Genomic DNA, 27,468 nt, shown 5'->3' on the forward strand with positions numbered 1-27,468 from the left:
GTGCTGTCCAATGTAATAGTCAGTACCCATATGTGGCTATTTAAATTTAAAAATTACAAAATGTTTCAAAATTCAGTACTCAGTCACATTAAACACACTTCAAGTGCCAAATAGTCACACGTGGCTAGTGGCTACTGAGATGGAGAGATCAGAATAGAAGACATTCCTATCACTGCAAAGGTTGTTTTGAACATTTCTGACCTGTATATTTGTTCAAGTGTTGCTGGAGCCCTCCCCCCCCCCCCATTATTTTTTCAAACTTGAGTTTTGATTATGAATGAATGAGTTAAGAATTCTTATTTGGGCCATGTCTTTGCAAAGAAGAGAGGATTTATCAGAGTAAGCTACCTTAAGCTATTTTAATGTGTAAGAAACCTCTTCAAATGCAAAAGTCTTTAAAATTCTTCTGTAGTGCCCAAATTTTAAGTTACTGGCTATGTTTATAATGCAATCCATGTAGTTATATAGACTTATCATATAGGGAGATCAAGAATATGGACATTGGGGTCAGACTGCCTGATTATTTACCCAGTTGTACTTATTAGCTTTGTGAATTACGACAGATTTTTTAACCTCTCTGAAGCTTTGGGTTTTGTACTTAATAGGCATTATAGTATTATTTATCTTATTTAAAGTTGACGATTAAGTGAGATGCTGTATTCAAAGGTCTTAAAAATACTTCCTGATATAAAGAGCACTCTGTATTAGCATAACTTTTTTATAACATAGAATAGTGCATAACTGAAACATTAATTAATGGAGAAATGTGAAGGACAAGGAACAGGAAAGCCTTGGCAGTTAAGAGGGCTTCAGAAAAATGTTGGATAGAAAATAAAGCAGTGGTATATGTATTTGACCTGAGGCTTGGGGTTTTCTGGTTATGCTGGGTGTACTTTATCACAATCTGAACAGGCAGATTGTTTGAATAACAGGAACATCATAGAAAAAAAAAAAAGCAGTTATGGAAAGCAGAATTATTTAGTAGGACAAGTATTGGTCTTAGGAGTTAACACACCCTGAGTTGACAGTCTCTGTGCTAACTTAAGTTCTCTGAATGATTTCTGAACTGCAAAATAAGGAGAGTTGAATGGAATACTTCAACATTTTGAAGTATCATTCTGCTACTTAATATACAAAGTATTTAACAATGTAGTGTAACTGGAAGCACCAGAGTTGAGGGGTTAAAGCAGAAAACCTTTGAATTTCAGCTTTGATTCAAATCTCTACAGGTGAATTCACTGTAGTAAGTGAATAGGAGAGTCACATTGTCCACATTCTCTTATTCATTAGTGAACAATGAAATGGTTAATAGGTAGAAGTATCTAGAGGAAACACAGGAGCCTAACTACCCATGAACTAGGAAATAAGACTCTTGAGAGTAAATTTTCTAGTTGAGTATGTAGAGAGATCACATACTTAACGCATACTGAACGCTTGCCTCTTCTGTGTATTTTGCTGCTGCATGTAAAGCAAAGGGGGAGTAGTAAATAAAATTTGATGTTGTAGAGATGAAAAAAGTTAAACCCTGTAAAGTCAAATTTACTTTAAGGAATTTTTGCAGTGCATACTCATTTTAAATAATCGCAAAGTATATTCTCTAATTATCCCGAGTCATTATTTCTACCATATAAGTTTTATGTGCTTCTGAGAATTGTGGCTGTCAAGTTATCTAGTTGTTGCAGCTAACTGCCTTGGTGTTTCTCAGCAGAAGGGAGGCCTGCCTGTTTTCCTTTCATTTTCCTCCTTAGTGCTGTTAATGTCACTTTGCTTTGCTTTACTGTTGCTACTAAGCCTCAGCGCCCCCACACCAAAAGTTTTCATAACAAGGCAGTACAGAGGAGGGAGATTGTGCCTAGTTAAGAGTGATGAGGTGAACTTTATAGATACAGGGAGTTTCTTGCAAAAAACAAAAGTACCGTAACTGTGAATATTAATATAAAGTGATGAAGGGAAAAATATTTTTGCTTTTAAAGTCAATATATGTTATACAATTTGATTGTTATTGGCTGGAAGTTTTCACATGTATTTTTGCTTCAGAGTTCCTCTTTTCCTTTGTGGAAATTTATGAAATGAAGTAGAATTAAGCAAGAAGTTGTTTGGCATTTTTAGTTGGTATAATTAACTTTCTACTCAGAAGTGTTTGCCTCTTTTCATGTGAAAACCTTTCTGTAACCATTGACAGAAAGGAAGAATACACAGGAGAATGTCTGTTTGGCTATGTTATAACTGACAGTTTTGAAACTTATTTACGAAGAAATGTGGGTCAGGATGCACCTGCACCTCAGTTTCAAGTTAGGGCAAAGTTTGTTGTATAACTGAAGTTAAGCTTTCTGAAGATAACTATTGAAAGATTTCAAAGCATCAGTTCTCAGCTGTGTGGATTTGTTGTTATTTGGAATGAAATTTTTCAAATCCTTGTTAGACATTTTTATCTTAAGGTTATCTATAATGGTGATTTGCTCCACAGGTAGATTTGTGGGTAAAGACTAGAAATATATAGTTACATTTTGCTGATTTTTGGATGATTGATAAATGTTTAATACTCAGAAGAATTTCTCTGCTTGCCTACAGATTAGGTTTTCAATAATGTAAAGCTGTTCATGTAAATTTGAGGATTCATTTTAATTACTTTATATAGTATGCTCATGTAAAATTGGTGATATGTTATAATGGTCTTAACTACTTAGAATTGATCCAGAGCTGATGACCTGATTCTAAAATAATTCTTTTTTTTTTTTAATTGTATTTGTTATTTTCGGCTGCACTGGGTCTTTGCTGCTGTGTGCAGGCCTTCTCTAGTTGTGGTGAGTGGAGGCTACTCTCATGCTGTGTGCAGGCTTCTCGTTGTGTTGGCATCTCTTGTTGTGGAGTATGGGCTCCAGGACGTGCAGGCTTCAGCAGCTGTGGCGCGTGGGCTCGGTAGCTGTGGTGCACAGGTTTAGTTGCCCCTCAGCACTTGGAATCTTCCCTGACCAGGGATGGAACCCGCGTGCCCTGTATTTGCAGGTGGATTCTTAACCATTGGACCATCAGGGAACTCCAAGAATTCTTTTCCTTGATATAGTATACCTTTTTATAGCATTCACAGTGTTTGACTTAATAAACTTAATAAATATGTTTTAAATGTATATGTGTGTACACTTTACATTAGAGGAACTCTGTTACAGTTAAATTTCCTTGGCTTATTCAAAATATTTTCATTGTTTTATGCTTCAAGAATCTTTGGATCTCAACTTTTAAAAGTGTTTCCTCAGTAGGAAATATGATCAATGGAAATATTTTAAGTGAAAATCTCAGTTTTAGAAATTCAGAGTCTCTCAAAGACTTTTTAGAGGCTTTGAGAAAAAAGACAGGTTAGTCTAAATGACCTGTTAAATTTAAAGAACACCAAGTCAAAGTTAATTTGAACACAAGGCCACCTATCTCACCAAGTATCTGTTAGTGTCTTAATAAAGACACCTATGGGATGCCATTTTTGTAAGCATTGCTTTTATGTATACACAGAAAGATTTCTTGCCATTAAAATAAGTTTTCGTAAATGAATTTGAATAATTTTTAAAGGCAATAAAATGGTGTTTCCTAAGCTTACTTTGAAGTTATCTCAGTGTGTTTTAAAAGGATCAGTTTATTCTTAAATTTCAAAAGTTTGTGCAAAGAAGCATTTTAAGGAAGACAGGAAAACGTGCAATCACAAACTCAGAATGGTTTTCAATCGTTGCGTTAAACTGGTTTTTGACATTAACTATGATGTCATTAATCGGGCTTCTCTAGTGGCTCGGTGGTAAAGAATCCACCTGCCAATGCAGGAGACACTGGTTCAGTCCTTGGGTCAGGAAGATCCCCTGGAGAAGGAAGTGGCAACCCACTCCAGATCTCTTGCCTGGGAAATCGCATGGACAGAGGAGCCTGGCCGGGCTGCAGTCCATTGAGTCACAAAAGAATTGGACATGACTTAGCACTAAACAACAACATTAATTATAGGAAAGTATGACTGTTTTATGTCTCTCTCTCTCTTTTTTTGCTAATCCCTATTTCTTGATTCGGTATGTATATTTTTTTCTCCATCTTTTCCTATTAGTTTTTTTTCCCCCTCATGTGTCTGGTATGAGGGAAATCTAGGGTACCATGTAGCATTAGTTGTTAATACATGCTGTTGAATCTCAGATCACCTCAGGTCATTTCGTAGGCTTTGAAAATTCAAACTGTTAGGAGCTTTGGTAACGTGTTTCTCTCTCCTCAAACAGAATTGACAGAACTTCTAAGGTTGTGGTTAATCTATATTTCTTTAATGTATTTAGACTAATTTTTAATTGGCAAAGATAAGAGAATTGTATGTGATTTGATTTTCAGTGATGTTACTTTTATTCTCATTGGTGTGAGATAATGTAGGAGCAAATACTGATGTGTAGTTGTCCCTTTTTTATGCTCCTTAAGTCATTGCTTGTTTAAGATATTGGTGACTTGTGGGTTATAGTTGGTACAGTTCTCTGTTGAAAAATATGAGTATTTGTGGTGACGATATAAATAATTGTTGGAGAAAACTTTTTTTACATTTTTTATGAAAAATTTTAAAACATTACAGAAGTAGAAAAGTTCCAGTTCCAGTTGTGGTTCTTGGTCTAGCAGCATTGACATCACCTGGGAGCTTGTTTTTAATGTTCAACCTTGGGCCCCATCCCAGACCTACTGAATCAGAATTTCTTTTTAACAAGATTCCCTGGTGATTTGTATTTATATTAAGTTGGTATGTATTATATATGAAGCTGTTTGCATGGAGTCATTTACCACCTTGTTACTTGTTAGTGTTGATGTTATTACACATGCTTCTTGTTTTCTCAGAACCCCCAGATAGCTGTGTTATAAGCCATGCAAGCAAGAAGCAGGGTACATTTCATTTCTCTAGAAGCAACAATAATGGCAGCTGATAACTGTTGAGCTGTACTCTGACTGAGCCATGGTGCATGTACACAGTGTGTCACATGAGTCTATCCTGCCTCATCCTTCACTTTAAAGTCTTAAAAACAAAACAAAACCCAGCAACTATTAACTGAATTCCGGACTTTAGTTGGATTTTATTGGTTTTTCGATTAATGCCTTCTTTTTATTCCAGGATTCAGTCCAGGATACCATGTTGCATTTAGTTGTTAACTTTCCCCAATGTTCTCTCATCTGTGAAGGTTTCTAAGTCTGTCCTTAATTTTTTCTATCAGTCTTGAGAACTACTGGCCAGGTATCCTGTAGAATGTCCCCCAATTTGAATTTCTCTGATTTTGTTGTTAGGTTAAAAGGTTAAAATAGGGTTATCAGTTACCAGCTTTTAGAGAGAGTGTCAGTGGAGATGAGATGCTCTGCTTGTCACATTACATGGGGAGCATAATATCCACTTATTATTACTGATGATATCACTTGGCCAAGATAGTGTTTGCCAGGTTTCTTCACTATAAAGTTACTGTTTTTCCCTTTCCATTCTATATTCTCTGGAAGTAAGTCACTATGTCTAGCCCACTCTCAAGGGATGTGGTGATTGGTTGGGTGGGTAAGAATGAAGTTCTGCCTCCTCCTGGAAGGGAGTGTCTGCTGTGCTTAGTTGCGTCTGACTCTGTGTGACCCCATAGGAGTAGCTTACCAGGCTCCTGTGTCCCTGGGATTCTCCTGGCAGGAATACTGCGGTGGGTTGCCATGCCCTCATCATGGGATCTTCCCAACCCAGGGATCTAACCCAGGTCTCCGACGTTGCAGGCAGATTCTTTAAGCCACCAAGGAGGGAGTATCTACTATCTGCCTAATATTAAATGGAATTCTTCTATAAAGAAGTAATTTCTCTCTCATTAATTCCGTTATCCACTTATCTAACCATGGACATGTATATTTTATACTTTGAATTATAATCCAGTAAGTATCTTACTGCTCAAATTATTTTAGCCTTGCCTTTTGGATATGCTTTCAAGTTGTCTTCTGTATTCATTTTATACCCTCCCATTCTTTTATCCTAGAATCAGCCATTTCCCCAAAGAGCCCTGATTCCTTTTTATTGGAGAAGAGGATCTTAGAAACCACGATTTGGGTGCTGAGTTGCTTCTCAGGTGTCACTGCTTTTAGGCCCTCTCAGTAGACAGAGCAGACAGAGCTAGGTTATATCAATCCATGTATGTTTATGTATGTTAAACCATGTGTGTTTATAGTTGCTTCTATATCTGTCCATCTGTGTGCATAGTAAGATAAACATGAATTAGGACTGTTGTCTCCAACTCTGATCCTTTACACAGGAGTCATCCTAACCCTCCTTTCCTTGTACCTTTGTAACTTCCATCTGTAGTCAAAACCTTGCTCCCACTGTCTACCATCCACTATGCATACACTCCAATCTTAGTATACGAATGAAGTACTGAATAGTGTTTTTAGGCCATACCCCAGAAGAAGCAAATTTATCAGGCAAAATGCAATATCTTGTGTACGGTTCCTATTGTATGTAGCCTTACGGTTTCAAGTCAGAGCACTGTTTTCCAAACTTATTATTCAAGTTAGCTTTGTTCTTGTTTATCCCCTTCAGTGGGCTTTCCATGTGGCTCAGCTGGTAAAGAATTCAGTTGCAATGCAGGAGACCTGGATTCGATCCCTGGGTTGGGAAGATCCCCTGGAGAAGGGAAAGGCTACTCACTCCAGGATTCTGGCCTGAAGAATTCTGTGGACTGTATAGTCCATGGGGTCACAGAGTCCGACACAACTGTGCAACCTTCACTTTCATCCCCTTCAGTGTGGTTATGTCATAAATTTGTAATAAAGTTAGAGTTATCAGTTTACATTTCATTCTCAATTACATGGGTTTCTGTTTTAAACTTGTATGTGTTATATTTACTCTCTGATGTATAGTTTTATGGGTTTTGACAAATGCACAGAATCATTTATCCTCCACCCCAGTACTGTACAGAATGATACCTTCACCCTAAAAGTTGCCCTGTGTGTCTGAGGTCTACTGAATCAGAAATTTCGATTAAATTCCCAAGGAGATGTATGGGCATATCAAATTTATGCGCAAAGATATGAAACTGTCTAGAGTCATTTAGTATCTTGCCATGTTTTGAAATTATAAATTAAGTTGAAAGATTATTTTATTCCATTAAGTAACAATGGAATGAAGTGAAGTGAAGTGAAAGTCACTCAGTCGTGGCCACTCTTGGTGACCCTATGCATGGACTGTGCAGTCCATGGAATTCTCCAGGCCAGAATACTGGAGTGGGCAGCCTTTCTCTTCTCCAGGGGATTTCCTCAACCCAGGGATCGAACCCAGGTCTCCTGCATTGCAGGTGGATTCTTTACCAGCTGAGCCACCAGGGAAGCCCAGTAGCCACGTTTAAATACACAATCAAGACTCAGACTCATGGTGTGGTATAGGCATGCAAGTGAGGTAAAAGAAAAAGAAATTGGGCAAATTACTGGAGTGAGGAGATGGGCTGTATGGGAAGTTTTTATGGAGTTTTGAAACTTCTGTAATCTTAACAGTGACAAGAAATACTGTGATTTGAAAAGGAAAGAAGAACAAATGGTGTCTATTAAGTAAGGTGAAGAGGAAGGTTTTCACAAGGATCAGGGTCCCCCCAATAAAGAAGTGCAAGTTCCCTAGAATAGAGAATGTGTTGGATATCTTAGCTTTCAGTTCTTTACCCTGAGGTTTGTTTATTGCCACACTGAATTTTTTGTATAGTTTAGTCCCGAGTGGAAGGAGGATAAAAGGAAGCCTAGTTGAATAAACACTACATGTATTAAGAGACATTCACGAGGAGGGACTATATTTTCCAGGTGGATGAACTGGTTAGACCTACTGGTTTCAGAGAGACTCTAGATATCTCTTGTAGCAGAGTTAAGTTCTTACGTTTTAATGACTTAGAAAATAGCTGTTTATAATTACGAATACATTATCTATCATTGTGATATGAGGTGACTGCTTGGAAGCCAACTTTAAATAAATGTTTAACTGAATTTGAAAGTTTTTTTGCTTTGGATAGGTTGAGATCTCGGTGATTGAGGTTAAAATGCAGAGACACATAGTTCTGGCTAAGCAGTACTGGTTTATGGGATCCACTGTTGACAGTGCCAGAGCTGTGGCATAAAGCACAAATGCGGTGGAGAGCTCTTTCCTTAATGAAAACCATTCTCATTAGCTATTTCACATCTCTCCTGTTACTGCTTTTAGAAATACATTTCTCTACTCAGATAGTTATTTAGTTTGGATTATTGAGCAACTATGTGATGGATACCAAAAGATGCTAAAATTTGAGATTTTTTTCCCAAAGCTTAAAGTTGAGAAAGAGACAGAACGTTTGAGTTGGGTATGGTAAATACAAGGAGAGTTTGCAGCTCTTCAAAGGTAGGAGACAGGGAAGTTTGATCATAAAACAAATGGTTAATTTGTATATCATCAAGCCCAATATCAGAATGAAGTTTTGTGGGTTTTGTTTGTTTTTGAGTTCTCATTTAAAACCCTGGTAGACTTAAATTTTATGCATGTTAAAAGTCTTTGTAATGTGACTTTTATGGTGGTAAAGATGTTTTGACACTCTGGCAGAAAGCAAAGAGTAATTTTTTATACCCAGGAAATACAGTGTTACAAGGCAATACATTATGCTGAAGAACTTTTATGTAAAGAAATGGGGCTGATGAAAAACAGTGGGATTAGTCTAAATTCCCGCAGAGAAGATGGTTCTTGTTTCTGTGCTCTGTGTGTGCTCAGTCGTTCTTTGACTCTTTGTGACTCCCATGGACTGTAGCCCACCAGGCTCCTCTGTTGCTGGGATTTCCCAAGAAAGAATACTGGAATGTGTTGCCATTTCCTTCTCCAATAAATATCATTAAGTTTTGTCTACTGGTTATAATTATAAATAATAGGGTTTTATCATATCATTAATATTATAACACATTTCATATGTGTTTTGTGAAACTATTGTTTAGTAACCTTGACATCTGTGTATACATAGTCTTATTTCTCTGATTTCTGAATGCTTACTAGAGAAACTTTTTGAGTTTACTGTCTTTATCTCAGATTTAGCATAACTAAACTTGGTCATCTTTGAAATTAGTCTTGCTAAATGTTATCTTTCTTAGCATCTATTTCTGGCAGTTTTATCCTCATTTATTCAGTTAGAGACTTTAAGAATAATACTGTACTTTGAGTTTACTTTCTGATAGAATTTTTTGGGGGTTGGTAATGTAGAATGCTAAAAGGAGCTGTTGTGTTTGTCCTTTAGTCCCTAATAAAGGCGTTAACTGGTTTTCAGACCCATGGGGATGAATGCGTCATAGATTTTCTCAAATTTTGATAATTATTTTATGGCCTGTCATAAAGGATATGGAGGATAACATTTTAATACAATGTAATTTTATAGTATTTAAAGGTGGTCTGATCTTAGCATCTAGGTGAACCCTTCTCATTTTTAAGTGACTTATTCTAGGCTAATATATTATAAATAGTGAGTTGAAACACATTAGAGTATCATAATTGGATTTTTAAATGAAAGAATAATGTAAGCTAATAGTGTTCTTTTTTAGGATATTATTTCATCAAACATTTGTTATGCTACATGTGTGCACTGCATCATTATATAAAATATATTATGTAAGTCATGCCCCCAAAAGTTTGAAAGCCTTTGACCTCTAATTTTTTTAAAAAAGAATTTTTTAAGTACTCAGTATCTGCTAATTTCCATATTGTTTCTCTAGGCCTGTTGAAGTGGATAGTGGTCTATAAAAAAACTACAGGCCCCAACTTAATGAATTCCAGGATGTAGTTAGAAGAGAGATACACGTATAAGCATAATTGTGATATTGTGAAGGAATTATTAGTAACATATGAGCAAAATATTGTGAACACATGGGCTGGAGCAATGACCTATCCCTGGAGATATTGGAGAGGGTTACATGAAGGATAGGATATTTTTGAGTAATCTTAAAGAGTGAGAAATTTTATCGGTTGCTTCAGAGAGGAAGTGTTTTCTAAGGGGAAAGGGTGAGACTACATCAATAGCCAGCTCTAAAGTTGCTCCCTCCCTGAAGCCTTGCCCCTAGTCTCATTTGCCCTACCTCCAGTTCCCCAATCAGGAACTGATAACATCCTTCTCTTGCGCCCCTACTCTAACTTTGTCCTTATATCTCTGATTCTCAAGTTTTACTTTTCCCATGGCATTTCGTCCTTACTAGAAACTCTTGCTCAATACTTGTTAGTTGAAGAGATGAACAAATGAATTCAAATTATCTGTGTACAGATCTTATTTCAAAAAAGTTTTTTGCAAAAACATCATTATAGCAAATCAGAACCAATTAAACTGATATCTACTAGAATCTTCAGAGCCCAGGGTCTCAAAAAGAGTTACTTTTTTTTTCAATAATTAAACTATTATCAAGTGACTAAGCTCTACCCCTTGACATTATTCAGGTGCTCTGGCTAGTGGGACAGCTTCGTTAATATGTAACATACAGCTTATCTTGACCCAATGATTGCCAGCAAGAAGATAGATGGGAGTGGGGAGGATATAAAGCAAGCCAGTTAATGCTTAAGGCTAAGGTGTAGAAATTTCACATCACTTCGAGCTGTAATCCCTTGGCCAGAACCTGTTCACATGGCCACACCTAGCTGAAAGACATAATGGGAAATCTTTCGCTGGGTGGACATGTGCTGTTTTACACTGCAGTGCCAGTTATGTAATACCAAAAGGCAAGCACAGTGGATGCTAGGTAAGTGAGAGGGGCAAGCAGACAGCATACATATGGCACACAAAGGATTTTTATTTTAAAACAATTTGTATCATCCTAAGAATTTAGTGGCTCTCATTTTTCTGAATTTTCTTTCAATTCTTCATAATATTAGTATTTGTTTCTTCAGTTAGCCTTCTCTGAACCTCAGCTTTGTTATTTGAAAAGGAAAGGATGAGACAAGAACCCAGTGTTTGGTACATAGCACCAGTTAGTAATGACCATGTCTCCCCCTTTTTTGTTGTTGTTAAAAAAAAACTATTTGTTTTGAAAATGTTAATATTTCTACAGGCTTCATTCATAGACAGTTTATATATTTATGCCTATAATTATGACAATCTAGAAAATACTTGAAACAAATTTTGAAGTAATGATTCTGACCTTAAACTCCAAAAAAAAAATCATTTTTTTAATTCTAAAATAGCTATTAATATTGAGCTCCTAGAGAAGGCAATGGCAGCCCACTCAGGTACTCTTCCCTGGGAAATCCCATGGACGGAGGAGCCTGGTAGGCTGCAGTCCATGGGATCAGTAAGAGTCAGACACGACTGAATGACTTCACTTTCATGTTTCACTTTCATGCATTGGAGAAGTAAATGGCAACCCACTCCAGTGTTCTTGCCTGGAGAATCCCAGTGACGAGGGAGCCTGGTGGGCTGCCGTCTGTGGGGTCGCACAGAGTCCCACACGACTGAAGCGACTTAGCAGCAGCAGCAGCATTGAGCTCCTAGTATAGGTCAGATATTATGCTTTACATTTTTTAAAGATCTTCACAGTAATCCTTAAGTATGTTTATTATTTCTGTGTGGTAGAAACTTAAGGCTTATCTAATGGGTGGTAGTGTTCAGTCGCTAAGTAGTGTCTCATTCTTTGCTACCCCATGAACTGCGGCACGCCAGGCCTCCGTATCCTTCACTATCTCCCTGAGTTTGCTCAAACTCATGTCCATTGAGTCAGTGATGCCATCCAACCATCTCATCCTCTGTCGCCCCCTTCTCCTCCTGCCCTGTTTTTCCCAGCAGAAAAATACGGGTGTACATATGTAAATATAATGAGACAGAAGGGCTAGGAGGCCAGAAGAAAATAAGTCGAATTTCAGAATACTGTCAAGTTAGTCTTGAATTTCCTCACAAATGTCTGTCAAAAAATTCTTTCAAAAACTCTCTCAAAGATGTCCTTTTGAATGTTTTTGATGTTAAGCAGTAGTTAGGGCGGGCGGCAGAAAGGCATAAAGTGAAAATTTAGTGCAGGATGCTTGTTCTTTAGAATAGTAAATACAGTTTTTTGATTGTAAGTACAGTTCTGTTTATTGTAATTTAATACATAAATTATTACTGTAAATGTCAGGCACACAATCCTCTATTACAAGACGTAAATAAATGGATGCATTCTTAAACTGAAACCGTTGATCCTAAGACTTTGATACAGGTAGTCTAACTTACATAGGATGTTTAAATACAGTCTTTTTTCTTCTTCTTTAGTGCTACTGTTTTTGTTTGTTATGAACGTTTATTTGTTTGATCTTTCCTTGCGGTACAGGGCCTCTTACCATGGCGCGTGGGCTCTGGAGCACGCAGGCCCAGTGATAGTGGGGTGTGGGCTTAGTCATTCTGCAGCACGTGGGGTCTTCGTTCCCTGACCAGGGGTTGATCCCGTGCCCCCTGCGTTGACGGCATTGAGTCTTAACCACTGGACCACCAGGGAAGTTCCAGCTTTACTTTTGATTTTTCTATCTTTTCCAGGATTTAACGGGGCTATTTCTTCTGTTGGTGATCTGGTGATAGGAAAGCAGCTGTCTACTGCTGCCCCTTTCTTAGGTCATTATTTTACTCATTCTTCCGTTATGTTCCATTACAGGCCAGTTTCCAATATCTGTGATAAAAAAGCTTATTTTTCTTCGTAACACAAAAGAATCTTTGTTTATTCACTTGAGAATACATCGTTCTTAAGCACCCAGTATAGGTGTTAGTGTTTTCTTTAGTTCACAGGACTGATTAATAAGAGTATAAAGTTGAATATAAAGAAAAGGAGGTATTGCTATTCTGCACAGGCGGGGCTGAGCTAACATGGACTTGCACTTCAAAGCACTTCTACCCACAGACACATGAAAATGCTAAATAATACAGGGCAAAGAGGGGAAAAGTATATGTGCTGCTGAACTTTAGAGAAAGCTTTGATGTGCCAGGCACAGAAGGGGACTCAGAGCAGTGAATTCTGAGCAAATGTGGCAACACAGGATATTTGGAAGGATACAGACTCTCCAGACAGAATGCTGGGGTTGGGATCAGAACTTAGTATTTGACTACAGAATTAAGTCTCCTTATTGCTGGGTCCTTAGAAGGGTTGTCTCCTCTAAAGATGGTCTATAAACACTGTGTGCCTTCAAGGACATTTTGTTCTTGTTGTGAGGATAAAATGGATTTCAGTACCAAAATATTTTGAAAGCTATAAAAAGGTATTAAAAATTTTGTCTTAATTGGAGCATAAATGAGAAACAGCCAAAGGGCCAACAGATAACATAAATGTGTGAAGCTGTCTAGGTATAAGACATTCGTTTAGGGCAGGCAGCTGGCCGAATTGGAGGTGAAATCCTTCATCAAAAGGAACCAGTGCTACTTAGATATAGACGATTGTGACCATGTGGGAAGTGGACCGAGTGTTTTCAGATTATCTGATTCTTAAAAAAAAGCTGCTTCTTAAAATTATTTTCCCCCAAACACTTCTAATTAGATGATTTGGAGGAAGAAAAAACCCAAAAGAGAAAAGTAGAGACAGAGAAATCAGAAGTAAGAACAAGAAAGTTTCTATGGAAGACTTAGACTTACGCTATTTTTGAAGAAGAAATAATGAGAAGGTGGTATCAACCATTTATTAATTCACGAATATATTTTCAGAGTACATGTCAGGTAGAGTGCCAGAAGGTAGGGATACAGTTGTTAGTATAAATCGCGGTGCTCATACTAGCTTATGTTCAGCGTGCTCTCAGTGCCAGGTACCATGCTGGGTGTCTAATGCAGTCCTGCGGGGAGAGGTCTCGAACTAGGGGCGAAGGTGGGATGGGGATTAACAAGTTTCCCAGGTAGGGAGAACTGCTTTATACCAGGCCTATGAGGTGAGAAGGCGTGGCACAGTCAAAGACTGAAGGAAATTAGTGAGCCTAGGTTGCAGAATGAAGTGAAGTGAAGTGAAATCGCTCAGTCCTGTCTGACTCTTTACGACCCCATGGACTGTAGCCTACTAGGCTCCTCCATCCATGGGATTCTCCAGGCAAGAGTACTGGAGTGGGTTGCCATTTCCTTCTCCAGGGGATCTTCCCAACCCAGGGATCAAACCCAGGTCTCCCACATTCCAGGCAGACACTTTAACCTCTGAGCCACCAGAGAGATGTTTAAGATAAATTGGAAAGGTAGGCAGAGGTCAGATTTTAATCATTTTATCCCAAGAACAAAGGTGAGCCATTAAAACCCCTTAAGGTGTGACCAAAGCCTCTGAGATGGGACCAAAGCATGCCTAATTGTAAAGTCAGAGAGGGATGTTCATTTTGATGTTTGTTAGTTTGAAAAACATTTCTCAAAGCTAATCTATAGATACAGAATCATAACATTTGAGTTATGTGGAACTCATGAGTAAGTACACCGTAGATGATAGTGCTATAAAGCTTCTAAAAATTTAACTTGAAAAAACAATTTAAAAATGGATTTAATGTCTTACTGAACAGAGTACTAATTTTTTGTGGTCACTCAAGTCATTAAAAACACTGATTTTCCACAACCTTGGGAATATTGGAAAAGAATGTTGGCTTTTATACTAAAAGAATCTGTGCAGATGTGAATTTTGAGCACTTTCCCTCCTGTCAGACAGCTGGAAATGTTGGAGGCCAAAAAGGGCCAAGGAAAGGGACCATCTTCTAGCTGAGTCAGCCTGCTTGAGTAGCCTTCTGGGAAGTACAACCCAACATTTCTGCTTATATCTCATTTGTTGAAACTTTTAGCTAATAGCCATACTTTGCTGCAAGGAGCTTGTGCTATACACTTTTTATACTGGGTGGACCTTAACCTTGAGATTTCTGTTACTAAGGAAAAGAAGATATGCTGAGTTAGGCAGTTAGCAGTTTCTGAGGCAGCTGTTGTAGGCAGTTGGTTTTTAATCTCCCCTCCTTGGTATTTTTACCTTTTTATATCTGTTAAGGAAAAGCTTTAGGTAGTTTTTATATTTTTACCTGTACAGCTTAGCCACTTTATTGACTGAATTTTTGATACTTTTATTTTCCATGCCACTGAATGTTTACTTGCTTGCCTGTTTCATATGCATTTGACTTTTGCAGCTCTTTTATATATATAAAAGAGCCAAGGAATTCCCTTATATAAACCCCATATAGTAATTAAATCCAGGAAAACTTATGTTAATATACTTTAATGATTAATCTGTATTCCAGTTTTGTCAATCATCCCAATCATCTTTCAGTACAGGGTTCTGTCTAAAATTGGATTTGGTTGTTATGTCTCTTTAATCTCCTTTAATCTGAAACAGTTCTTTGTCTTTCTTGACATAAGCAATTTGAAGGCTACATATAAGGCTAGTTATTTTCTAGAATATATTTCACAATTTAGATTTTACTTGTTTACTTATGATTTGATCTAAGTTACGCATTCCCTACACTTGGATCCCCTACCCTGAGCCTCCCTACACTTGCATCCCCTGGCTGGAGGGCTGTGTGAGTGGCAATGCATCTTTCACAAGGTATCAAATCTGGAGGCTCATGATGTCTGTCTGTCGCTATTGATAATACTAGTGTTGATCACCAGGACAGGGTAGTATCTTTTTTTCCCCCCTCTGTAGTTTCTGATTTATCCATTAATATATCTAATAAGCAATTTGTAAGAAGATACTTTGAAACTGTGTAAATATCTCATCAAAGCCTCCTCCTCTCCTCCCCCAACATTTAGCATCTTCTGTGGTTTTTGCCCAATCAGTGTTTGCTATGATAATTGCAACATCGTAACTTTCCAGCACTACTGCCCTGTCCACATTACCAGCTGGCATTCAGAATTCTATCAGCCCTCCCCTGCCATCTGTCTTTCTCCCTGACTACCTGTCCTCAGCACGGACTTGAGGATTCTTTTTTTATTTACTAGGTAATTATCTTTTACTATTTGTTTTGATGCCCAAATCAGATTTAGCCAGTGGAAGCCCTTCAGGTTGGCTCCTATATCCTGTTTTTTTTGTTCTGTGTGTATTTAGTATTTCGCTTTTTGGCACAGCAATCTTATTTAGTTTCATCTGGTACCTTCCCTGTCCCAGCCTTAGAGTCTGCCATTTCCTAAAGGGCACCTAGTTTACTAAAGTGTGGATTTGTATTTTGGAATCAAGATCTGGGTGCTAGCTGATTATACATTTTAAAACTTCAAAGTGGTATGTTTACATTGGGTGATAAGTAGCGAATAAGGTACACTCATAAAGGCAAAAGGATACATAGGCGTTTTTTTAATATTGTGGTATCAAAGATTGGTTCATCTTTGAGGGACAGGTTGAAACTATGCTGTTATCTACAAAATGGAGAATATGCAGTTGCATAAAGGAGAAGGGACTATATCTACTGTACACTGTTGTGCAGTGATCTCTAGGATACAATGTATATACAATATGACATCAATTGTTTAAGATTATAAATATGTTCATAATCATTTATGAAAGGGGAATATAAAAATACTCATATTTATAATTTATTTATATTGAGAAAGGAAAAATAAACAAAAAATAATTACTGTAGTGGGAGGAAGGTCATGATGTAGAGAAGACAAAAGATAAAAGCTAGATTTTGGATTTTAACTTTTGTACCTTTCAAGCTGAATGTAAGTAAATAAATAAAGCAATTAATAAAGAATGTAAGTAAATAAAGCAATAAATAAAGAATGTAAGTAAATAAAAGTGAGTAAAAGTAGTTCCTAAAAATGAAGTAAAAGCAAATAACCCTAATTAAACAAAATTAGTAACCATACAGAAAAAAACAATTTTAGTTGTCTTCAAAGCAATAGTTTGATAGTAAGGGTGAGTATTCTTGAAGGCCAAGAATTGTGAAGAAATCTTAACTTTTAGTAATCATATAAGATTATTACTGTTTTGAAACTGTTATGTGTATTCTAAGATAAAGCAAATAAATGATCTTACTAGTGTTATTTGGAATGAAGAAACTCAACCCAAGTGATGGTATAAATAGAAAAATCAAAGAAAAAACCTACAAATTTAAATGGAAAATATTGGTATTAATCCTTAATACATTGTCTCTAAAGAAGATTTCCCTGGTGGCTCAGAGGTTAAAGCGTCTGCCTCCAATGCGGGAGACCTGGGTTCGATCCCTGGGTCGGGAAGATCCCCTGGAGAAGGAAATGGCAATCCACTCCAGTATTCTTGCCTGGAGAATCCCATGGATGGAGAAGCCTAGTAGGTTACAGTCCACGGGGTCGCAAAGAGTCGGATATGACTGAGCGACTTCACCTTACCTTAACTCATCTTATTTAAAAAAATCTTAAAAGCAATAACCAATCCACTCAGGTTGGAATTTAATTTCCAACATAAACAGAAGCAAGGCTTTTTGATGAAATGCCTGAGTTACAATTTGAGGCAAGATATACACAAGATGAGCCTGGTTCATCTTGTCAGACCAGAAAGAGAGGAAGCTGTCAAAGACAACTTGAGGTCTTGAGAAAAGGATTCAGGAAGTAATAAAGGGTTTCCTGTTTGCTAAAGAGGGGACAGTTTGGGTATTAATGATGATAGTGGATTGTTAAAACTCATCAAATAATTTCAATCCTTGAGTTCACAGTGAGATTTAGAACATTACTGGTCTTATCTTGAAAGGATGCTAGCAATTTAGCTTATTTTGAAAGCTGAAAAAGAAGGAAAATAAATGAAAATGCTTTTCCTGTATGAACTGTACCTGAAAGTTAACAAATATAATGAGGGAAAATTTCTCATTATAGAAGTGTTCCACCTGTTAGTGGAGAAATGATATAATGGGTAAGTAAAGAATGACAGTATCACCATTTTACTGCCTTTAAATAAATAGTGGATGAGTTTGTGTAGGGCTTGTGAGAACTATGTAATGAAGGGATAAGGCTGAACATGAGCACACACATCAAACAACCTCACACAAAAAGAGACAACCAAACATTGTTTTTTTCTACTAGAGGTCCACAGCAACTTTTCAAACATGTTCTTGCCAAGGAAAACTGAATTAAGTCTGAGCCTCTAGGTCTGACAATTTATAAGAAACACAAGGGACAGAAAAATATATCACATAATACCACAGAAGTGCAGTTAGTAAAATCTGGAAAGCAGGAAGTGTCTGCAGGAAAAACTGCCTAATTTATTCCACAAAATAAACTGCAGGGGAAAAAATAATAATTTCATACTTAACATTAAGAAAATAAGTGATTTTTAAAAAAATACGGTACTAGTTTTGTAGAGGTTTAAAAATAGTGGAGTGTTTGTTTTTACATATAAGTTAAAGTATTTATGGATGAAATTTCAATATGTTTGAGATTGTGGAAAGCTGGATTATTTGAAACAAAATTGTTATAAGTTGATAATTGTGAAGCTGGTTGATAGATAAATAGTTATTTGATTGTTCTTGTTTATATTTGAAATTGAGCATAAAAACAATCTTGAAAAGAAACTTTAATTTGAATTGCTGTTTTATCTTTTAAATGTATTTTTTAAATTGAATTTACCCTAAGAAAACTCTTTTATCTAAGTACTCATATAATGAGTTTTCTTTTGTAAATTGAGAACAATAAGGGAAAGAATTAAGTATTTTTAATAATATGCCTTATACTATTGGGCTATTAAGATTTAATATAATTCATAAGGATAACTTGTAAGTGGTATACAGATACTTATATTGTATTTAAAAATCACTGGTATAGGTTACTACCTAAATAAATTGGAGCTGAGAAATATTTTTATAGTCCAACTCTATTTGTGAATTTTATATAAGATACTATATCCATAAGCATCTTTGATTTGTTTTCTTATATATATATATCCATCCACTCACCAAGCATATATTGAGTCCTTCATTTAGTGCTCAGCATACAAAGAACAAGTAAAACTTCCAGCACTCTAGGAACATATGGTAGAATACCAAGAAATAAAATAGAAACTACAGCGAATATTACATTATGTGCTTATAGCTAACATAGTAATAGGTACAGGATATTGTGGGAATACTGAGGTAAGTATTCCTGCTTTAATGTTTTGTGTGTGTGTGTGTGTGCGTGTGTGCGCGCGCGCGCGCTAGTTGCTCAGTCATGTTCAACTTTGTGACCCCACGGACTGTAGCCCACCAGGCTCCTCTGTCCATGGGATTCTCCAGGCCAAGAATACTGGAGGGGGTTGCCATTTCCTTCTCCACGGCATCTTCCTGACTCAGGGATCGAACCCCGGTCTCCTGCATTGCAGGCAGATGCTTTACCATCTGAGCTACTTGGGAAGCCTTCTAGGGAAGCTGTAATGTTGGGTTGATTTAATCTTGGGAGTCAGGAGAGATTTGTCAGAGAAGTATCCATGAAGTGAGGCTCAAGTAGAAATTATACAGTGAAAAAATTTTTAAAAAGGAAGTAATTGTGCAAAAGCAGAAAGTGGAAAGAGAAACTCACGTTCTGAGAATTACAAATAGTATGCCATCACTAAAACTAAGAGTTTAGATGGGAAACTGGCTGGAGATAGGTTGGTGGAGACAGATTCCTGCACCTCATAGATGTTTGACTTTTGTTACAGAACCACTGAAGACCTACCCAGTTAGCCAGGCTTGATTTTTATCTTGGAAAGAGCATGTGCAACAGTGGCTTGAAATAGAACTACTTCATTACGGAGAGGCTTTTTGCCTGTTTTTCCTCAGAATTTTATGTCCCACTGTTCCCCCCTCCCCCAAACCTATATCTATTTATCTCTCAAGTATTAGAATTTCCTTTTAAAATGTGTAAAACATTTGCATGGTTCAGAAATTGACAGTTCATTTCAATCCTTGTTCCTTCTGCTTTGTTCTTTCCCCTCTCTTTGTAGGTAACCATTTTTGACTTAATTGCCTTATACACCATTATTGCTTTTGAAAAAAGCATAAGCAAATATGTGTAAACATTTCTCCCTTCATACCCAAAGGAAGCATACTAAAAATGCAGTTTTGTATCTTGCCTTTTTTTTTTTTACATAACTGTATCTCATTCTACGGAAGTACATAAGGCATTCCTTACTAATTCTGTGTGTATTCTTAGTCCTGCTATGAACAATTTAAGTGAAATAAATACTTCATGCTTTTAATATCTAAGATGAAGACATTCTGATAATAAGCCTCTATGCCTGTAGAGTAGTCTAGGCTTAGGCTGTTTGCTTTTTTCATCAGCCAGAACTACTTTCATCTAAAGAGTATGAAAGGAAGATTCCTGCATTCGCTTAAGAATATTGGTATATTAACAAGGGATCTTGATACATTTAGAAGGAATTTTGACCAGCTATTTTCTCAAAATATACCTAAGAATATAGGCCCATGATAGCTCCCAGATTCAATTATCTATCCATTTACTTTTCAGGTATTTACTGAGCGTCCACCTGTGTAATATATTCTGGGGGAAAAAAACAGTACCTTCAAGAAGCTTATAAGCAATTAAAATGATACCCCTTCTACTTAATTCTTCTTTCTAAAGGATTAGTTCATCTTCACTTTCTTCTAAATGTTCTCCAACTACTATGCCCCTGACTTGTTTGTGTTCTTCATACCCCCTGGTTGAATTATTTTAAATATAGCCCAGAGAGATATTTATCGGTTGACATGACTGTCTCTCCATACTAGCTTAGAAGTTCTTATAATGGTAAGGGCGTTTTGTCTTATCTCAGTCTTCCCAGTGCCTAACAAATGATAGTTTTTGCTAAAGTAATACATGAAAAGTGTTGCTTAACTAGTGGGTTAAAGGAAAAATGAAATTGTGTGTCAGGAAAAATAACTTCTCTGATATTCTTACTGAAATTTCAAGGGCCCAAATAGAATGCAGAATGGTCACTTTTGTTTTTTAATTAAGAGGCACTATGCTATTCTTGAACCATGTGTCTGGAGGTTAGAAACTGGCAGAAACTGTTTTGATATAGCCTTTAAGATGTAACTTTTTATTTACACTATGAAGAAAGACATATTCCAATAGATTCCCAAATTTTAAAAGTAGGTGTTTGTTTGTTCACATTGTAAGCAAAACTTTTAGAATCAAATGTCTTCTTGAAAATTTTATGTCTATGTTTCCATGTAGAAACTATTAACGCCTTGCTCTCAAAAATTACTTTTAGGAAGGGTTCTGTTCGATCTTGTAGTTTTTGTAGAGTAATACCTCCATCTAGTGGTGTTTCTGAAAACTGCAGCAAGAGAATAAGAAGCTTGAGTTTTGCTCTGTGTGTGTGACATTACCTGTTGTTTATCATAAAGTCAGTTAAAATTACATCAAAAGCTGAGTCTGCCACGTATTTAAGAAATTTAATGCCCTGGTTTTCAGCAATTCAGATGTAAAACCAGTTAACAAATGGCCTTTCGGATAATATTGATTGACACAATCAATTACATATAGACTATTTCTAGACTCCTTTGGACTGGAAATAAGTACTGGAAAGTATGTGTGTGTGTGTATGTATACAGAGGCTAGGAAAGATTGTGAGAATTTACTATTTCAGACATATTATGAGTGAACCATAAAAAATTGAATAATTTTCTCAGAAAAGAAATTAGTAATCTTATTTTTTAGTAAATTGTACTTTATCATAGCTTAGTTGTAATAAGTTACATTCCTCTGAGATGTTAGAACATAGATGTGGACTTGAAAACAAGTTGAAACTCAATTTAATTCATTTTCTGCCTTTTACTAAATGAGAATTTTTATCACATTTTTCTTCACACAATTGCTTCTTTATGTTTACTATATCAGATAGCCTTTTAAGAGTAGGGACTGTGTCTTAAACATTTTGTTGTTCTAAGTTTCTAGCCCAGGATTCTGTACTTGGCAGGTTTTGTTCATTACCCTTGGAGGAAGATTGCGATATAATTGCTTATGTTTTAGCCCAGGCTACTAAATTTATCAAGTCAGTTATTGTTGTAGGTTAACATTAATTCCTTTTTCTGTTTGTTTGGCTATACAAGGTTGACATACTAAACAAACAAGGCTTAATGATGTGGAGCTTTTTGCTGAGTTAAGAAAAGCTAAATTTTGAATTAATTTTGTTTGAAATCTATTTATTTTTAAATTGTAGCCAGTCGGATGATGATTCTGGGTCAGCTTCCGGCTCTGGATCTGGTTCGAGTTCTGGAAGCAGTAGTGACGGAAGCAGTAGCCAGTCAGGTAGCAGCGACTCAGACTCTGGATCCGAATCGGGCAGTCAGTCGGAGTCTGAGTCAGACAATTCCCGAGAAAATAAAGTTCAAGCAAAACCACCGAAAGTTGATGGAGCTGAGGTAATGAATAACGTATTCAATGACAGGTAGATTTCCTGTATTACTTTGGGAAAATGTATAGCATTGGTTTAGAGCATTCTTGATCTAGCTTTTAGGAAACGTTGTTTTTAAGTATTAAAATGCACTTTAAATTGTTCTCGAACTTGGTGTCATCTGTGTACTAAGTCTATAACTATTGATGTATAAGATAAGTATAAAATGAACACACATGAAACTTTCTCTTTTTGAAAAAAGCAGAAATTGTTGCATAAATAATCAGTGTCTCGTGGATAAAAATTTGAGGCTTTTGAGGTCTTTTTGTTAATTTTAGTGTTATCTCTACTTTCAAGATCTTCAAAGGATATAATGTATTGCCAATAGGAGTATTTAATAGAATTCTGCTTCCTTGAAGATACGTGGTAGAATATGCCAAGGGCCATTCTGTTTTAAAAAAGCAATTATAAAATTTAGTAAAACTTGTCTATACATCAGAATGGTGTATAGAGTGTCACTTAGAGTACCAGTCAAGATAAGATGCTTGGGCCAGAATATACACGTAGTTTCCTTCATGCGGGAAGTTTTGCTACCAGAAACAAAAAAGTCTGTTGAACTAAAACTGTGCTTAGTTAATTTGCATTCTGACTCAAGCTCCTCGTCTTCACCTCACACCAGTTAAAAAGATAGGTAGCCACACTTGGAATAGCACTGGTGGCATATATTATCCTGTTGTTTTTGACAATAGTCCTAACACCAAAGAATATATTGATTAAGGCTGTCTTATCTGTGAAACTCAACACACCATAAATTATTTATATACATCTAAGGCTCAGCATTTATTTTAATTATATTGCAGCAATATTGTTTTACATCTATGTGAGTAAGGAAAATAGTCTTACTATTATTTATTATTTGGAGGCAGTGAAAATGTTGATATTGGTTTTCAATAGATTATCTTTTTTCTAGTTTTCTCAAAACTTTGTTCTTCACTTGTGTATCTCTCTATTACAGTTCTGGAAATCTAGCCCTAGTATTTTGGCCGTTCAGAGATCTGCAATGCTTAAGAAGCAGCAGCAGCAGCAGCAGCAACGTCAAGCTTCATCTAATAGTGGATCAGAGGAGGTGACTCTTTGTTGTGAAAGCTATTATTTGAAAAGTAGACTTGATGCCTAATTATTTAACTGGGGGCTATTTATGAAATTATGAGAACCAGTAAGGGTATTAGAAGGATAGGAAAATAGCTACATTTAAATGTGCATCAGTAGTCTTGAAATGTAGACATACTTTTATTGTAAGCAGTGTAGTTCCTGTGTGTACACATGAGCACGCATGTGTGTATGTTTGCACAAAAACATTCAGGAAGAACTATAGGTTTCCCCACCTATCCGAAAATGGAGTATCCTTTTTCCTGAGCCAAGTGGTATAAAAAAGCAAAGAGGCTATTCCCTTAGGCCACATCTTGGTGTAATTGTCATGGGAAAAGTGAGGAAAGCACAGATGCTCACAGGCACAGTTCAGAATCCTGGCAGCTCAGTGCTGAGGATGGTCCCAGGGGAGGAGCTTGAAGGTGCCGCTCCGCATGCTTGCCGCCTCAGTAACAGCTTGCTGCGAAACAAATGCTGAGTGCTCAGAGCTGGGTTTTGTAAAAGTGAAAATTCTCTTCAGATTTGTTTTAGTTAGTGAAAAAAGTTACTAGTGTAGGTTCTTTTGTAAAAGTTTAGTGATATAAATTGAACTTTCAAAGATTGGGGGGGTATCTGTATATCAAAAACTGCCTATTGAAGAAAAATACTAAATGAGAATTTGACATACCAACAGTTAAGATTCCTTTTTGGGGTCTTACTAGGCAACAGTAGTAGTATCCAGAAATGGTAGATTATAAGATTTTATACAAAATGCTGACATTGTAATGTTTACTTAATTGCACTGGCTGTTACATATTTGCAGTAAAAATGTAGTTACTTTATATGCTAATGTATGGTATAAATATAACATGGAAAAACTTTACAGTTTTATTAGTAAAGTGAATGTTTAATAGTATGACAAGGAAAAATGTTACTGTAGTTGAATTCTAATCATTAACAGCCTTAACTTTTTATATTTTTCTGTACAGGATTCCTCTAGCAGTGAAGATTCCGATGACTCATCCAGTGAGGTCAAAAGGAAAAAGCATAAAGAGTATGTGCCATTTTGTTCAACTGATTACTTTTATATCAAGAAAATCCTAATGATTTATATTTCTTCCTTTATGACCAATTGTTGCCAGAAGTGAACTTCCTGGTTCATGGCATTTTATTAGGTTAATTTAAACCGTGAATTCTTTCATGTTTCTGTGACAACATGGGGGTTTTTTTTTGTGCCACTTATCTCCTATAACACCTCTCCCGTATATTTTTTAAACTTCAGAGATCTTCTTAGTCACAATATCAGAAGATCTTAATAACTTGAAAAACTTATATAGGAATGTTGGGACCAAAGATGATGGATTTCAGATAGTTCTGATGTTAATAGCTATCCTTAATTTGTCTGCACATGAAATTTACTTCCTCTTTAGAACTCATTTAGCAATTCACTGTAATTTCCCAAAGATCTTGACCCAGGAAGTGTTAAAAAATACTTCAAGTCTCAGTTCTGATATTTTAGATAGTCTGAGTTGTTTTTTCTCTCATTTCTTCAAAAACATTGTTCCATTGTCTGGTCTCTCTGTCTTGGATATTCTGCACTTTCACACTGGTACATCCAGCTTTGGATTTGTTATTTATTTATCCCACTTTATGCACTTTATTTTATGCATCTTTAATGTGAAGATTCATGAGTTTTACTAATTTCTAAAAATTCAATCACTGCATCTCTTGGCATTTTCTCTTTTTCATTCTATCAGTTTCTGTTACTATAGTTAACAGATATATATTTTATCTGTCTTGGATCATACCTATTATATATCTGTTGGATCATCCTTCCGGTCCTCCATGAGTCTTACTTTACCATGTGTTTTAGCCTTTTATTGCTGTGCTATATTCTGGTTGATTTCTTTAGATCTGTCTTTTGTTTTACTAAGTGTGTTTTCAGCTACTGTGTCTTATCAGCTGTTCAACTTTTCCTCTGAAATAGTAATTTCTAAACTTAAGCAAAGAATATTTTTAAAATATGAGTAATTTAGGATGATGGATAGATTTTGTTGGATATAAAAATCATTATAATACTTGCTATAAAAATATAAAATGGAGATTTTTTTCATAGATCCTGCCTATTGCTATGTCTAATGTGCAAACTCTGGAAAAAAAATCTCAAGATAAAAAATTAGCTTCTCCCATTATGTTTTTTCTTTTAATATCATAAACCAGATTTTATCATGTGGCTTGCTTATGCAGCGCTTAACATGACATAGTAGTAATTGGTATAAGCTGTGCAGAGCACTGGAGTAGAAATAGTGCCTTTGATACAGAATGTAGTGTATATGTAATAACTTAATGTATATCTTTCATTTAAAGTTAATACTATAGTAGAATATTAACAGTGAATCCAACATTTTTTTCTTTCCATGTTATTTGAAATTAATTAGACTAAAAATAGTAATAAGAGTTAAGGTAGTTATTGAATGTTGGTTAAGATGGAATGTTATTATTTTTTCTTCAATTTTTTGATACCTTATTTTAAGTTTCTTGATGTATAATATTTTAAAAATCATTTTTTAAAGGGTATGTTTTTAAAAATCACAATCTCCACAAAATTACAATGAAAGGAATTATTATAGAATCTATTTTGAAATGGCAAGTATAATTAGACAGAATTTTCAAAATTAAGCACTGTGACTCTAAATTAGCATACTGTGTTTTCACCTAAACTCCACTTACGTTACATTTTGAGGTATGATTAAATGATTAACAAAAAACTTCTGGAGCTGGAGAAATCTATGAAGAATATTTTCCAGCATTTTCTTATTCTACAGATATTTGAGTATTTTTATGAGTGAAAATGATATTTTTTATATTAGCTGAAATGTAATTTAGCTTGATTATTTTTATATTTTGTCAGACAAAATTTGCTATATATCTATAAGTAAATATATATTTTATATACAGTGAAGATTGGCAGATGTCTGGATCGGGGTCACCCTCTCAGTCTGGTTCGGATTCGGAATCTGAAGAAGAAAGAGATAAAAGCAGTTGTGATGAAACAGAATCAGATTATGAGCCAAAAAATAAAGTTAAAAGTAGAAAACCTCAAAATCGGTATGTATAGTATGTTCTTGGTTTGATTCTGAAAATTGTTGGTTATAGAAGGTATTCGTTCTTTTTCTTAGAGTTTCTCAAGGCTTGTTTTATGCCAGTATTTCTGTAAAATACCTCTTTCCTTTACTTTTCCCTAGATCTAAGTCGAAAAATGGAAAAAAGATTATTGGACAAAAAAAGAGACAGATTGATTCATCTGAGGAGGAGGAGGAGGATGAAGAAGAATATGATAATGATAAAAGAAGCTCTCGTCGCCAAGCAACTGTCAATGTTAGCTATAAGGAAGATGAAGAAATGAAAACAGATTCTGATGACCTCCTGGAAGTCTGTGGAGAGGATGTTCCTCAACCTGAGGAAGAGGAATTTGAAACAATAGAACGGTTTATGGATTGTCGGATTGGAAGAAAAGGAGGTATTTAAAGAAAAAGAAACCTTCGTTTTTGGTTTTGTTTTTCAGTAATTTTACTAGAGTGACTTTTTTCCTGAAGACACTTTTCAACTTTGAAAGCTGAGGGTAGAGTTTTTACTTTTATACTTATTTGCTGTAAAATAGACCTTGCTTCTGGAGAAGGGAATGGCAACCCATTCCAGTATTCTTGCCTGGAGAATCCCATGGGCAGAGGTCCCTAGCAGGCTACAGTTCATGGGGTTGCACAGTCGCACACGACTGAGTGACCAACACATAGACACACACATACACACACACACTCCCTGCTTGGGGTTTCCCTGGTGGCTCAGTGGTAAAGAATCTATTTTGAACACTTCATCATACTTGTCCTACCTCTGGTAAGTTTGAATCTGATCTCTCAGTCAGTGAATTCCCCCCTCCCTCCTTCCTTTTTCCATATATGTGTGAACATACAGTTTATCTTTCTCTTGACTTATTTTACTTAACATGATGCTACTGAGGTCCATCCATGTTGTTACAGATAGCAGATTTCCTCCTTTTTATGGCCAAATAGTATTCCATTGTATATGTACATACAGTGTTTTTTTAATCCAGTCATTTGTTGGTGGACGCTTAGGGTCTTT

General features: G+C 36.1%; 1 protein-coding gene across 2 annotated transcripts in view; it reads left to right on the forward strand.

The window, feature by feature from the left end:
• The window catches only part of CHD1 (chromodomain helicase DNA binding protein 1), a 73,114-nt gene that overhangs the window by 2,980 nt on the left and 42,666 nt on the right, over nucleotides 1-27,468 (forward strand). For both annotated transcript variants that reach the window (XM_018050009.1, XM_018050010.1), the window contains exons 3-7: nucleotides 22,027-22,228; nucleotides 23,216-23,326; nucleotides 24,318-24,382; nucleotides 26,287-26,436; nucleotides 26,574-26,848. In XM_018050009.1, the coding sequence (XP_017905498.1) occupies nucleotides 22,027-22,228; nucleotides 23,216-23,326; nucleotides 24,318-24,382; nucleotides 26,287-26,436; nucleotides 26,574-26,848 (803 nt within the window). The remainder of the gene's footprint in view (nucleotides 1-22,026; nucleotides 22,229-23,215; nucleotides 23,327-24,317; nucleotides 24,383-26,286; nucleotides 26,437-26,573; nucleotides 26,849-27,468) is intronic.

Source organism: Capra hircus, chromosome 7 (assembly GCF_001704415.2).
Source record: "Capra hircus breed San Clemente chromosome 7, ASM170441v1, whole genome shotgun sequence".
In the NCBI taxonomy this organism is placed as follows: domain Eukaryota; kingdom Metazoa; phylum Chordata; class Mammalia; order Artiodactyla; family Bovidae; genus Capra; species Capra hircus.